Below are 15,405 nucleotides of genomic sequence, written 5' to 3'. Positions count from 1 at the left end.
GTGGTTCAAGGACCAAGGAAAGATAACAAGTGATACATAAAACTCTAGGTCACATAGCATCAATGCAGTCATACATTAGGGCAAATCAAGTTTTCCAACCTCCTACCTTACCGGCAATAAATCATCATCATGCATAGTCATTTTAGTGCATTTGCTTACAAGCTAAGCCGTTCGATTTTTTCATTTTTTCTGAGCTTAAGTCAATCATTTGTTACTTACAATGGTCATATAACCTGCTCACAGTCATTTTGTCGAAGTTCTAGTTGATTCCTACAAGTATTTGCTCAAGAAATATCCAAACGATTACTTACGTGTTTAGACATGTTTGAAGGGCTCAAGCCCTCTAGCTTTCCTAGCTTTTGATTCCTTTAAATCTCTAATAAGTCTTATAATGAGTCATAACCAACAATAGATTTATGAGAACTAGTCAGTTCAAGATTCAAATAGGCTAAAGATCATTGTTCATTCATGAAATGAGATGCATGCTTACTCACACGTTCAAGCATGTTTAGAAATCTCATGTCTCATGCCTGTGAGCTCCGAACGTCTTGGATTGGCATTATTCCTTACTTTAGATTTGTCTGGGCTCAAAGTCGGTTCATTATTGAATTACTAAGACAACATTCAAGCTAAGACATTGTTTCCATAGTCCTTTAGATATCGTCTACACATAGTTGCTACAAAAGCTTGATATAAAAGATTTAGTAAGACACAAAGTAACAACTTTCACGAGACCACAGGCATTTTATTTTGTCTACACCATTCATTCAATATGCTTGGTTGGATACTACTACTTTCTATTGGTTGAGATTTATTGGGATAATGAGGCGATATTTATACGGTGATTCCTAAAATTTATCAAAGTTTTTTTTAGAGTATTTAAATCTTTTTTCTAAATTTATTCTTAATATAATTCATAAACTTTTGTTTGGTTAAAATTTAATTATTGTTTTATTATTTTTAAAATTTAATTAACATTGTACCCATTCTAATTTTTTGTATTTAATATTTATATATTATTTTTAAAATTTAATTAATATTGTACCAATTCTAATTTTTTGTATTTAATTATTTTATAAATATGTTGATTATTGTTTCTAAAAAAAGTTTATTCTAATTATAAATAAATAAAAAAAATTATAAAAATATAAATTTCAAAATTGATTTTTTTAAAGTAATTTTACTTCTTAAAAATATAAATATAAAGTAATTTTAATTCTAACGTCTTTTAAACTACCATTTTAAGGAAGAAAAAGAGAGAAAAGAACGATTTTTTTTTAAAAACCTTTTAAATGATATTTATTTATTTATAATTATTTTTACAATTCTAGACAATAAAAAACTATTTAATTAACAGAGTATTTAAAATTGAATTTCTAAATTAAAATTAAAACGATAGTAACCGTTAAAATTAGTAAATTTATAAACAATCGAACTTGTAAAATAAAATTTTAAAGAGAATGAATTTACTCAATTTATTTAAAAGATACAAATTAGAGAGAAAATACAATAAATTGGAAACCCTAAACCCTTTCTTGTTCTTCTTACTCCTCAGCACAGCCAGTTTCTCTTCCCACATTCGCACTGTTTTTCGTTGGTACTGTATTCTACCTCCGTGCGCGGCGCCGTCATCCACCGGTAATACACAGCTGTTTCTCTTCCCCACATTCGCACTGTTTTTCGTTGGTACTGGTATTCTTCTACCGTTAGAGTTGTTTCGACACACGATTTTTTTAATAGCTAGCAACACGATTTTTTTTAATAACTAGCAAAATAGCAACGATTGCGGCAAATTGGGACTTCTTGAACTGCAGCTGCGTTTAGCTTTGATTTATTGTATACATTTGTCAATTGAGCTCATCTGTATATCTTTGATTCTCTGTTGAAATATCTTGGTCTGTCCGGGGGAAGATGAAACGGAGTTAGTTTTTAGTGTAGATTTTAGGGTTTGTAAGGATTTGGAATTCTTTCCCTATTGCGTAGGCTCTCTTCCCTGCTTGGATATGACGTCAAGACCAGAACTGCAAGCTCCTCCAGAAATATTCTACAACGATGCTGAGGCTCGGAAATATACTTCATCCTCTCGTATCATTGAAATTCAGGTAAGCCTACCAATGATCTTTAAATAATGTCCTTTCTAGTCTCAATTTTGATCTTAGGAACTGGCGGTAACATGTATCTAGCTTTAAAAGAAAAGTCTAGATATTGAAAAGTGTTTGTAATTGGTAAATTTAATTGAGACTACTTTGTTTTTGACTTTCAGAAGTAGGGTGCTGGGTCTTCTAGAAAAATAGAAGTGTTTTCTCCATGCTATATGAGTTTGTTTATTTGTTTTTTGGTGTATGATGAAGGCAAAAATCACAGATAGAGCATTGGAGCTTCTTGCTTTGCCTGATGATGGAGTGCCGAGGTTGCTTCTTGATATTGGTAATTGTCTTTCTTCATGCATACGATTAGTCTTCAAAAGTTGAAATCGAAAGCTTCAAGTGCCTATCTCTTATGGGTTTCTGAAATAGTAAATCGTGGATAATGAGATGGGCATGAATAGTGCGACAAACTATTTCACTTTCTTGCTGTTTTTGTATTTCTGTATGAAACTTTAGTTAAAAGAGGATGGATGACTTTGATTTGTTTAACCAATGGATAATTAATATTTCGTTTTTCTCATGTGTTCTAGACGATGAATTTGAGCATAAATCTTCTATTTTTATTTCCTTGTTTATACACATCTTTTTAGTGTCTTGTGGACTTCAATGTGAATGATGCATTCAAGTCAACTTGATGTGGCGATAGACTACAATGTGTTGTCATGCTTGATTAAAGATAATTGGACAATACCATGCTTTTCAGTTTGCTTTCAGATTTCATGCCTCCATATTTGTTCATAGGTTTGAGTTCTTGTATGCCTTTGAAAAGATTATTCTGAACACATATGTTCTTCGATTACTTCAGGCTGTGGATCAGGTCTTAGTGGGGAAACATTGACTGAGTATGGACACCAATGGATTGGTTTGGATATCTCTCAATCAATGCTTAGTACGTGAATGATTGGCATTAATCTGAATATATGGTCACAAATATATTGGTTACTTCTAGGAACTTCCTTCTTTTGCCTTCTTAAGAATGCTCTTTTTTAAAATAATTCAGATGTTGCATTGGAGCGGGAGACTGATGGTGACCTTTTACTTGGTGACATGGGTCAGGTACTTCATTTGTGGGAATGTAATCTAACTAGTTTTCATGTGTTCTCTCCTTTTTTCTGTTTAGAAGACATCCTAGTTTATTATTAGTGGACAAATTTAGTTAAAAGAATATAGCTCTTCTCTAGTGGCATTCAAAATCTCCTTTTATTTTATTTTAATAAGATTCCTGCATCACATGTTCTTTCGTTCTGATGCAGGGCTTAGGAATACGTCCGGGAGTTATTGATGGGGCTATTAGCATCTCTGCCGTTCAGGTTTACTACTTTGCTTTTGTTTTGTGGGTATTGAGATGAATTGAGAGATCATTTTCATCCTACTTTTGTTGTGGGTTTAAGTTTAAACTTTATCCAAATGTTTTAAATTGTAATGTTAGCAAGATCTTGCCTCATTCTTTCTGGTTCTTACTTTCATTTTTGCTTGACCAATTTTTTAGCATTGGGGGTTATAAGTGCAGTTCTTAAATTATTAACTAGGTATTTATTAAAGTAATTTGATTATTTAACGAGCATGTCTCACTTCGTTATACTGTTAAAAGTTTTTTTCTAAGAATTGCTTCTCGAGCAGTCTTGAGGCTTCTGCAGAGGTTGTCCCTGACTTAACTTACTAATTGATCTTCTACCTTTTATTTATTTATTTTATTTGGTATAATTTTTCAGTGGTTATGCAACGCTGACAAGTCCTCTCATAATCCGCGACTAAGATTGAAGTATGTCTTACAAATTTCTACCCATCTTTTAAGAATAACCTGCATGCCTGCTTGAAATACCGACTGATGAATTTGATTCACAAATGAAACACGCATTTACTGATCTTGTTCTTTCTTTATATTTCTTATCTTGTTAAATTATTATTTTTTTCTGCTCAAATCATTCTAGGGCGTTCTTTGAATCACTATACAAATGCTTAGCAAGGGGTGCACGAGCAGTGTTGCAAGTTTATCCTGAAAACGTGCATCAACGTGAGTTGATTCTAGGTTTTGCTATGCGCTCAGGATTTGCTGGTGGTGTAGTCGTTGATTACCCACACAGGTATATGCTACATTTTTTTTAAAAAATAAACATTCAAATCTTTTCTACATTTCCTTTTGCTGATCTCAAGTTTTCTTCCTTTGATTTTATGGCCCATAATGAAATTGCATGAATGCTGTTTATGCTATTTTTATTCTCAAAGCAAAAACATTGATAAATGAAGCAAAAAGCAAATCAAACAAAGTGGAATCTCAGATGATGTTGCATTTGCTTGATTGAGTTGATTATTGCTATATATATTCGTTAGTTTATCAGTAATCTTATGGGAATCTGGATGGATCGCTAACTCTGAAGCATGATATGAATACACAGTGCAAGGAGTAGAAAAGAGTACCTGGTGCTTACTTGCGGTCCGCCATCCATTAGTTCGACCGTTCCGAAGGGAAAAGATGGAGATTACGAGAGCTGTTCCGATGATGACAGTGGCGAAGATGAAGAAAACCAAACCGTATGCTTTCATGCTGCTGCCTATTTGCACTTTCTTTGCTGAATCAGGGTTATTGCCATAATAGTTAAATCTTTGAAGGCATTTGTTCTTATAAATTCATTCTTGGGATGGTAGGTTCGTATGGCAGCACCGAGGAAAAGGCAGAAAATCACAAAGAGAGGCAAAGGAAGAGAGTGGGTACTGAAGAAGAAGGAACAGATGAGAAGAAAAGGGAATGCTGTGCCGCCTGATTCCAAATACACGGCTCGTAAACGCAAGGCCCGTTTTTGAATATTACATTCACCATTTTTGTTCTTGTGAGAAATTGTTTAAAATATTATATATGGAGATTATTTATTTTTTTTCTTTTTTTTTTTATTGAGCTTTGATTGAATTTTCACATTTTTTACCATATATATTGTGTATATGGTGAATGCATTGAAGGCAGAATGAGAGTTTTAGGATCTACCATGTATTAGTTTTGCAGCAAAATGTATTTGGTTTATGAGGAATTAAGTGCGTTTATTTGATCTACTTTATAATTGAGTATAGCAATGACATAGATACACATTATTCACACCCATTTATTTATTTAATTAATATGTGCATAACTAACCTTCTTAATAAGTATATAATAATTATTTTTGTTCAGATACATTTTAATTCATACAATAGAATTTCATGTGCCAACAATAACTAAACTTGTTTGTCCAATATTAGCCTGCGATCACTCCAATCAAGAAAAATAGTTAACGACTAACTTATTCTTAAATTAAGTAAAGGTCCAAATGATTAAATTATGAACACTTTCCAAAATTTTAAGATATATGAAAGTGTGTTTTTGAGTACTATAATTAAGAACTATTTTCAAATTTTAAAGTTACATGAAAATGACAAAAATATCCTCACACTACCTTCATTTCTGGATGACCAATAATGGCAATTGCAGATAATTGTCATCGTCAACTAACCATCACTCTCCATTGCTAGCAAGTAATTGCCAGTCAGCTAACCATCGCTCCCCATTGCTAGCAAGTAATTGCCAACTTCTGAACGATCGACTATTGCTCAAATAATCTTAATATTATAAATACAAAATTGAAGCGTACTACCATCAAAATAAATTTTGTGGACCTAAAAAAAAGTATATTTGGCGTCAAAATACAAATTAAAGTTCACGTGACACACGTGGTACATTGATGGACGCGACAATGAAACTAATATAATGATGAAAATACGTTCCTACCTACCAATCAACCCCCAGTCCCTATCTTATCCGATCTCCCAATGAAGGAAAAAATAAAAACCACCGCGACCTCCTTCTAGACTTCTTCCATTTTCTACCTCTTTCTTGCACCCGTCTTCATCTCAGAGCTCACCTCACTTCTGGAACACCCATGGTTGGAGGAGGAGGAGGAGGAGGAGGATTCTTTCTTCCATGTTTCGGATCCCGGATGCCCGAATCCGAACCCGAACCCGATCGCGACCCGGTTCTGCTCGTCTCCGGCATTGGCGGCTCCATCATTCACGCCAAGAACAAGAAATTGTTCGGCTTACAGACCCGCGTCTGGGTACGAATCTTCTTGTCTGACCTGGTGTTCCGTGAGAACCTCATTTCCATCTACAATCCCGACACAGGTCCTTACTCATTCTTTCCAATTGTCTCTCTATGTTTGTTTGTTACCTTTTATATTTCAGCGTTTTTGGTTGATTCGGCAGTGGTGGAACTTAGGTGGGTTTATTTTATTCCATCTGCACGTGTTTTAAGGTTCCTTTTAGGGTGGGGCAAATTTCAGACCACCTTTTCCTCTTCCTGTTACATTATGTTCCCCACTCCTTTTCTTAAAGCTGCTTTTAATCAAATTGTGTGTTTTTTTTTTAGATTAATATGATATTTTTCATAAAACAATTGTGCATAAAAAAGGGAACAAGCTTTTGGTTGTCTGAAGAATGATAAAATTGTATGAGATAAAAGAAGAAAAAAGAAAAGATTAAAACAATCCAAAATATAAAAATTGGACAAATGTTGTCGGTAGTAGTACTTGTTGAAGAAAGAATGACCTTGATTTAAAACATATTTGTGTAATTCATAACCCTATGTTAAGAGAGAATATCTCATTAAAGAACTAGTAAATTATGTATTATTACCTTACACGAGATTTAATTAGCCTTTTGTATTATAAAAGGTACATGTACGAAAAGTCACGAGATAATTTAGACTTGCAACAATATCCAAATGAAAAGAAGTTGAAAGTACGAAGACCAATATGAAACTACGAGGGTTGATGCAAAAACAATTACCAAGAGGATCCAACTAGGCACGTAAACGAGAGCCAACCCCACTTTACTCTTTTTATCTTGCATGCCAAAAATCTTCTTTTCCTTCCAAATCCCTCAAACGAAAACTAAAACCATGGTGGATTCCAACCTCCAAGCTTTAGGACGGAGATCAGATGTTCAAAAGGGAGGGATGAACTTTAGGCTGAAGGAGGACATTGAAGCTAAACGGAGAGACTTTCTTTTCAGCACTGAAGGAGAACATCGTAAACGATTGCTATCATCAACATATGAAGCCAGGTTATCAACTATCTAGTCGGCATTGATTGGCACCCACCTCAAATCCTCGTCCATTTTTAGTTTTTTTTTTTTTTTGCCTTTGTGGATAAAGGGCTCTTGAATCTGATGAGGGGCTTTTTATGGGAAGGGCTGCAGGAAGGTGGCCTGACTTGGTTAGTTGTAATCTCTATTACATGGTTTGATTTAAGAGTTGATAATATATTAAATGAACAACAAAATAGGAACCAAACAGCTACAGAGATGATCAAATTTGGAATCTACATCCTGACTTGATTAGTTATAATCATTTTTGGAAAAGGAAGAATTAGGAAAACATAAGTTTTTACTTGGACCTCGACCCTCTATCACAAAAGGATTAACATAGTCAAGAGATTCAATCAAGATGTCCCAAGATTTTCCTTAAACCCAAATTGGATTAGTTCTCTAAAGAGGCTAAAGAAGACTAAGCTCGTTTATTCTTCCATCGTGCACATAACAGGAAATGTAAGGCATCATTAATGTTAGAATTGGTCTGCATTTGGATTTATGATAAGTTGGTAAGAGACAATATGGATCAGTAGGTAGGTGAATATATAATTTTGGAGGGAAGGCAAAAGTCTTAGGGCCGAATGCAATTACTCTCATTTGGGGTATATGGTTGGAAAAAGCAACAATGAAGTCTTTAATGGAATGAGTGTTGTTGGGTCGATGGTTCTAATCTTACTAAATATGTGCTATGTATCACAATTGCACTCTTTATGGTCATACAACAGAAAATGCAATAAGAAAGTAATATAACATGAAAGCAAATAAAAAGGTTTGACATGACATGGGCATGCAGCCACATGCAATACGCCTTAGACAAGCATGACTGTGACATCTCCTCAACCTAATTGGTTGACATCCCCGTCAATCGACTATGTTCAAATTTTACAATATGGATTGTGGTAGAGTCCAGGTCTTCAACGCGTTCCCAACTTGTTTCCTTTGTAGTGAGTTTCTTCCATTTGATGAGGAATTCCCAAACTCTCCGTACAGGTCTTTCAACTTTCCTAACCCTGTCAGCTAGGATCGTTTCAACTTTTTTGTCATCTTTATGCTTTAGGTCTATTTTGGGTCTAGCGATGAAATTGCGACTGTCGTTGTTTGGATCGGGGTGGTAAGGTTTTAGATTAGGTGAATTTTCATCCATGTGGGTAATGCCACCCTATAAGACGTAGCCCCGATTTTCTCGAGAACTTCAACTGAACCTTTGTATTATTTGACAAGTCGTTGGCCCTTTATGTTGCAAAAATGGATTTGTGCTGAGGACTTGGTCTTCTACTCGGAATTGGGGGGGTGGGGGCGAGTCTTTTTGTCCACCCACTTCTTCATGTGTACTTTTTCCAAGTAAGCTCGAGCTATATCTATATATGTTGTCTGCTTCCATTCTCTTGTGAAGCTTTGGGCTTGAGGATTCTTTCTCGCATATAGGTGGTCAATAATATGGAGCAAGGATGGTTGCCTTCTACGCACAACTACAAAGGGGCTTATCCCAGTTGATCAACTAGTTTGGCAATTAAAGCAAAATTGGGCCACATTTAGTAGTTGCACCCAACTTTTCTGACGAGCGTCAACAAAGTGTTGCAAATATTCTTCCAGTAAACGGTTGAATCACTCGATTTGTCTATTAGTCTGGGGGGTGGTAGCTCAAGGAGACGTTCAAAGTTGTCCTCAAGAATGTGAAAAACTCCGTGTCGAATGTCTCGATAAATCGACCGTCAACTTTACAATATGTATGAAGAATAGTTGGCAGTCAATTTAGCCAAGCATATCTTGGGTGTGGGTACGAATGTGGCATACTTCGAGAATTAGTTGATGATGACCAAGATGGCTTCATGTTTGCCAACGTTTGGGAGGTGTGTGATGAAATCTAGCGGCACACTTTTCCAAGGTCTTGTCGGCATTGGCAAGGGTTCGAGGAGTCTTGAGACCTTGGCCTTTTCAACTTTGTCATGATGGCAAATGAGACATCATGTCTTGTACTACATTTTATCGTCTTTCATATTTGGCCAGAAGTACCCTTTTTTTTCATTAAGGTATGTGTATGTTACCATCCTGGATGACTGACCCATAAGGTGTCGTGATATTCGTGGATAAGTTTTGTTCTTAGCTCGCCTGCTCTTGGGACTAAATGGTTTCCTTTCCTTTCGAAGATCCCTTTCAACCCAAAATTGTCTAGTCTTCCCGGCTCTGGCTATATTTACAACCGCTTTAGCCGAAGGGTCTTTATGTAAGTGTTCTTTAATGATATCTCGCATTAACTTGTCGATCTTACTAGTATGAATATTGGCTAACATGCTCAGGGTCGCTTGTTCGCCCTTCCAACTCAGGGCGTTGGTAGCTTGGTTGCTCTTTCCCACTTTATGCTCAAATTTGAAGTCGAATTCAGCCAATGATTTCTGCCATCAAGCTTACTTTGACGTCAACTTCGGTTGGTCAAAGAAGTGACAAATGACACTGTTGTCTGTCTTTACTATAAAGTGGGATCCTAGTAGGTATTGTCTCCAAATTCAGAGACAATGAACAACAACTAACATTTTGTTTTTCGATACCATGTACCTCTTTTTTGCATTGTTGAGCTTCCGACTTTCATAGGCAATAGGGTGACCCTCCTAGATGAGGACGACCCCAAGGGCAAAGTCGGATGTGTCTGTTTCTATTTTGAAGCACAAAATTCCTGATCATGGTTGTTTCCAAGTCCTTGAATGGCCTTTGGCATTCATCTGACCATGACTAGGGGTGGTCTTTTCAATAGCTCTGTTAATGGAGCGGCTCTTCGAAGAACCGCCTATAATAGTTTGGCAATCCTAAGAAAGATCGCACGTAGGTCACTGAAGTGGGGACTTTCCACTCTTAGATAACTTTCATCTTGTCACTATCAATGGTTATTTTCTCGCACTTGATGTTGTGCCCAAGGAAGTTGATGCACTTTTCGGCGAAAAAACATTTCTCTTTTTCACATATAACTGATTCTACCTCAGCTTTTTAAAGACAAGGCACAGGTGTATCTTGTTCTCCTCTAGCTCGACGCTATATATGACGATATTGTCAAGATACATTACGACGAATTGGTCTAGGTATTCATGAAAAACCCGATTCATCAAAGTATAGAATGTAGTTGGGGCATTTGTCAGTCCATAGGGCATCACCAGAAATACAAATGATCTTGTTATACAAGTTGTCTTGAGTTCATTCCTTTCAGCAATACGCACTTGGTAATATCCCAAACATAAGTCCTGCTTCATGACGTATTTGGCCTTGTGGAGTTGATCGAACATCAAATATAATTGGCAATGGGTACTTGTTGTGTACTATCACTTTGTTTAGGGCCCTGTACATCTTTCTTCTTCTAAAATAGTACAGGGGCTCCATAGGATGCTTTTGCGAGACAGATGAACCCTGTAGCTAGTAACTCGTCCAACTGCTTCCTCAATTTTGCGGGACATATGTACAGGCTTCTCACAACACAAAAGCCACGATTAAAGAAACGTGGAATGTTGTCAACAAATTTTGGGACTTGAAGCTTGGTAGGAATCTAAAGGATAATGAAGCAATGGAGTGGGCTGAATTAAGCCTTGACCTTGCCCCTGTGGTATTGTCAAACAAAGAAGACTCACTAACTTGGCTCCCCAGTGCTGACGGGGTCTTTTCTACAAAATCCTTGATGATGGACATCGGGGAAAAAGTAGAAGCAATAAATCCCACGCTAGCAAAGACAATATGGAAAGGACATCAACCTAAAAAGGTGAAGTTCTTCCTTTGGGAAATAGCGCATAAAGCCATCAGCACAAGTGAAAATCTTCAAAAAAGAATGCCTTACATCACTCTCTCTCTCCAAATTGGTGTCCACTATGTAAGAAAGCAAGCGAATCACAAAGTCACTTGTTTATGCAATGCACATACACTCAAAATTTCTGGACAACGATTCTTAATATATTCGGATGGCATCTCACATTTCCTAGGGAGGTAAAAGATTTTTTGGATATGGCCTTAACGTACCACCCTTTCAAGAACGCAAAAGCCCTATTATGGAAAAACCTCATCATGACTTTTGGAATATGTGGAAAGAAAGAAATCAGAGAATATTGGCAGAAACGACACAGACCTATACAAAACTTTTCGACAATGTTGTTTACCAAGCTATATCTTGGTGTAAACGGTATAATATTTTTACTTCCTATAGTTATACCTCCCTCATTGCAAATTGGGAAGGTCTTTTGTAAACATCATGGATTATACATCCCTCTTGTAAATTTCACTCATAAATGAAATTGTCTCTTATAAAAAAAAAAAAATTTGGCTAGCTCTGGTGGAGACATCCGATATGCATTTTTCACTGGGCGTTTGACCCCAGGTAGGGTGTCGATTTCGTCATCTATGCCCCGTCGAGGGGGTAATGCCTTTGGTTAGCTATTCGACATTATATCAACATAACTATGTAGGATATCTCCAACTCACTTGGGATGAGTTCGGTGGTGGTAGCTTCTTCCACCATTGGTATGGCCATAAACGTGGTCTCTTCCCGAGTGAGCCTTTTCTTCAACTGTAAGGCTGAAATTATTCTTAGATTGGCAGGCTACTTCACAGTTGCAGTTATCATAGTGGGATTGCAGCCAGTAACCAAATACACTTTGCTAGTGGCATTAGGACGACTGTGTGTTCTAGAAGGAAGTCCATCCTCATGTACTTCGGCGAAGTTGTCCATATGTACTCCAACTAGATCCATTTCTCTTGACCAAGTCCCTGACTTTAAGACGACACTTTGGGAGATTGCAACAATAGGTAGGGCATTTGAATTGACAACTTTTATTTTTTCAGAGTACTTCTCTATCTTTATTCTCAACTTGCAGGCTTCTTGGTCTAAGATAAAATTATGGGTCGCACCCGAATCTACTAAGGTGTTCTTACTCGACTGAGAATTGATCATAATATCGACAAACATTAGTCCTTTCTCGACCACTTCTTTTGGATTCACTTTCTTTTGTATGACTGGCCAAAATTTTAGCACTCCCATTTTGGGGGTATCGTGGTATTCTTCTTTATCAGTTGCTGGTTCTGCTTCAGGGTCATTCCCTCCTTGTACCGAGACTTGAAGTGCACTAAGGGCTGCTCATAAGGACAATAGAAAAGTCTGGGGTGGCCTTTGCATAGAAGACACTTTTAAGGGCATCGTCTGATTGTTCCTTTGGGGTAGGGTTCTCGAGAGGGGCCAACATTTAGGTTCTGAGGTGGTCTATCTGTTCCCCCACTTGGTCTATCATCCCCTCCAATCGGTCTACTGGTGCCCTCATTCCTCTAACCTATGGGCTTATAAGGTGATCCCTAGGCGTTCTGGGATGAAGTTTATTTCTTTTGAAAATTCGTTTCACCACTAAAATCATGAGTATTTCCACGGCGGCAAATGCAGCGGCAAGATCTTGTACTTTCTATTCGTTAATTTTGTTCTTACCCATGGTTGAAATCCTTTGACTTTGACAAAGTAGAATACCTTGTCCTTCTCTGACATGTCATTGATATTCAACATCAACATGGAGAGTTGTTTGACATAGTCTCTAATTCCTTTAGTGTACCTTAGTTCCTGCAACTTCTGCCTTGCAATGAATTTTACGTTCTCGGGGAAGAACTGAGTCCTCAACTCCTTCTTGAGATCTTCCCCTGAGTTAATGGCACATGATCCATTTTGGATATCGTTCACTTTTGAACGCCACCATAGTTTTGCATCATCGGTTTGGTGCATTGTGGCCACGGTGACTTTAAGTTCTTCCGAATAGGTTCCCGTGGCTTTGAAGTATTGTATCTTGGTTCCCTTTGAAAGCCTTGGGTTCCGGGATGTTTAGCTTGTTAAGCCCAACCTGAGCTTGACCTAAGGTTTGATTCTTTATGGCCTGCATGGTCAAGTTTACTCGTGTATTCATTTCGACCGTCTTTGCCTTGATGGGGCGTCTATTGTTGCCTTGAAATCTTCACTCAACTCATTGAAAAGCTTCAGCATTATCTTTTGTGAACTATCTAGCTCTTTGACACATTCCTCTATGTGTGTGACAAAGATCTCAAAGCTACCTCCGCGTTCTACGCTACTCGGCCGTGTAGCTCTTTCTTCTAGGGAGTCCACCCTAAATATCAATTCCTTGATTGGCAACCCAACCAAACAAGTGCTCACAACATCGATTCCACTGAATTTTTCATTTAGTTCTGCCGCTCGTTCTTTCAGGAAGCAGACTGTGTCGGGAACTTCTTTGAAAAATAACATTTCATGTTCAATCTCAGTGAGTTGCTCTACTTGCGACTTAGCCACCTATTTTGTTGCCGACATTGTTTCGGTCTTTAACGGGACTAGGAGCTAACGCAGCTCTGATACCACTTATCACCATTGCATGCTTTTCGGCAATGGGACAATGATTGTGCAGCACTTGTTCTAATCCAACAAACAAGTCAGCTATGTAAAAATCGTAATTCATGGACAATCCGGACATATGGTTTAGTCTCGAGCTACATTTTGAGAGAAAATGTTTAGAAAACATGAGGTAGAAAAATCGTTGAAAACAATTTGAAAATAAACATTGTGAAAGTCAATTGCATAGAAAACATGTAGGCAAGAGCGATTACCATACTTGATTAGATGAGGTTTTATGCCTACTTGGTCCCCCTTAGAACATTTTGAGGTGATTCATGTTCGGTAGGAGTAGACACGATTTCATCGAATGGTCCTACAACAAAAATGTAATAAGAAAGTAATATAACATGAAAGCAAATAAAAGAGTTTGGCGTGACATAGACATGCGGTCACATATAACACGTCATGGACAAGCATGACCATGACACTTTTCTTGGTGTTCATTTCTAGTTTTTTTTATAATTACTCACCCCTTGTTAAATTCAAACCATAGAGGGTTTTCCTAATTCTTCATTGGAGGAATAGGGAATGCATACTATTATAGATCTTTTGATGATATCAATGAAAAGTGTCTTCTATTTCGAAGAATATATATTTTTTCCTCATCTGGTCCTCTTATGGATGGATATCTCTTTTATTTGGCTAAGCTCTAGAAGTTTTAAGTTTTGAAGAGTACGCACTTTTCTTGGTTGGGGCAGTATATGGGAGGGTTAACACCATTTTTTTTCCTGCAATTGGGAATTGTTAATACTAGTAAATTTACCTCCAGTTTTGGCCATTTTTTTTACATCANTTTTTTTTTTTTTTTTTTTTTTTTTTTTTTTTTTTTTTTTTTTTTGTAGTTGTGCACTTCATTGAAAAAAAGGAAAATCTTCCAATTTCAATCAGGATGGATTTTCCAAGCGCATGGGACAAAGACGACTTTAAAGTGATATATTCACATGTCGATAGTTAGGTTAGTACCACACTTTTGGGATCTTTTAATTTCATATATACCTGCAATTATGTCCTTATAAACTATTGGAAGTAGATAACTTTTTCCACTTTTTGTTCTTAAGTTTGCAAAGTTTTATATGAATTTCCTAAATGAACATTGGAGGATTTTTGTTTTTTCAGGCTATACGGAATGCGTGGATGATAACATAGAAATTTTGGTCCCTAATGATGATGATGGCCTATATGCAATTGATATTTTAGATCCATCTGCGGTAAGATCACATGAAATTACATCGAAGTTTTTATAACTTTTTCATCATTTTTTTTTATAGGAGACAATTTTATTGATATTTGGAACACCAAAAGGGTGTGTTATCATGATGCTTACAAAAAAAACCTTCCCAATTTACAATGAGGGTATTGCTTTAGGAAGCAAAAGTGTTGAACGAGTTCCACCGATAAATGGTTAGGTAAACAACATTTTCAAAGAGCCTAGTATAAGTATGTGTCTTCTCCGTGAGTACTCTTTCTTTCCATAGATGCCAAAAGAAAGCCCTAATTAGTTTTGTCCATAATAGAGCCTTTGCATTCTTGAGGGGGGATGTTAAAGGCCGATTCCAATAACTCTTTTGCCTCCCTAGGAAAAGTGAGGTGCTATCTAAAGATATTGAGGATCTTTATCTAGAAACTTATAAGTGTATGTATACTGTATAAATGAGTGGTTTTGTGATACGTTGTCTTTCTTGTACAAAGGACACCAATTTGGAAATAACGTCACGTAGTTTTTTTTTTTTTTTTTTTTTTTTTTTTTTTTTTTTG

At 36.7% G+C, this 15,405-nt stretch overlaps 3 protein-coding genes across 4 annotated transcripts in view; all 3 read left to right on the top strand.

The window, feature by feature from the left end:
- LOC111472545 (exopolygalacturonase-like) overlaps positions 1 to 15,405 on the top strand; it is a 373,620-nt gene that overhangs the window by 107,622 nt on the left and 250,593 nt on the right. The gene's annotated exons all lie outside the window — the stretch shown is intronic.
- On the top strand, positions 1,513 to 5,167 carry LOC111472549 (18S rRNA (guanine-N(7))-methyltransferase RID2). The gene is made up of 10 exons (XM_023118151.1): positions 1,513 to 1,638; positions 1,984 to 2,102; positions 2,352 to 2,427; positions 2,953 to 3,036; positions 3,148 to 3,203; positions 3,401 to 3,457; positions 3,860 to 3,909; positions 4,079 to 4,231; positions 4,544 to 4,679; positions 4,794 to 5,167. Exons 2-10 carry the CDS (start codon positions 2,004 to 2,006, stop codon positions 4,947 to 4,949), a joined length of 867 nt encoding a protein of 288 aa, XP_022973919.1. The 5' UTR covers positions 1,513 to 1,638; positions 1,984 to 2,003; the 3' UTR covers positions 4,950 to 5,167.
- Positions 5,914 to 15,405, top strand: part of LOC111472543 (phospholipase A(1) LCAT3) — a 17,278-nt gene continuing 7,786 nt past the window's right edge. The window contains exons 1-2 of the mRNA XM_023118145.1: positions 5,914 to 6,296; positions 14,767 to 14,858. Of these exons, the coding sequence (XP_022973913.1) occupies positions 6,056 to 6,296; positions 14,767 to 14,858 (333 nt within the window). The 5' untranslated portion in view covers positions 5,914 to 6,055. The remainder of the gene's footprint in view (positions 6,297 to 14,766; positions 14,859 to 15,405) is intronic.

This window comes from Cucurbita maxima, unplaced genomic scaffold (genome assembly GCF_002738345.1).
Source record: "Cucurbita maxima cultivar Rimu unplaced genomic scaffold, Cmax_1.0 Cma_Scf00078, whole genome shotgun sequence".
Classification (NCBI taxonomy): domain Eukaryota; kingdom Viridiplantae; phylum Streptophyta; class Magnoliopsida; order Cucurbitales; family Cucurbitaceae; genus Cucurbita; species Cucurbita maxima.
Note: the sequence above shows the minus strand (reverse complement) of the source record. Positions and strands in the feature narration are given on the sequence as shown.

Coding starts and splice junctions, on each gene's coding strand:
- LOC111472549 (XM_023118151.1), top strand. CDS start 2,004: ATGACGTCAAGACCAGAACTGCAAGCTCCTCCAGAAATATTCTACAAC. Junction 3,204..3,400: donor TACTTGGTGACATGGGTCAG/GTACTTCATTTG, acceptor GTTCTGATGCAG/GGCTTAGGAATACGTCCGGG. Junction 3,458..3,859: donor TTAGCATCTCTGCCGTTCAG/GTTTACTACTTT, acceptor ATAATTTTTCAG/TGGTTATGCAACGCTGACAA.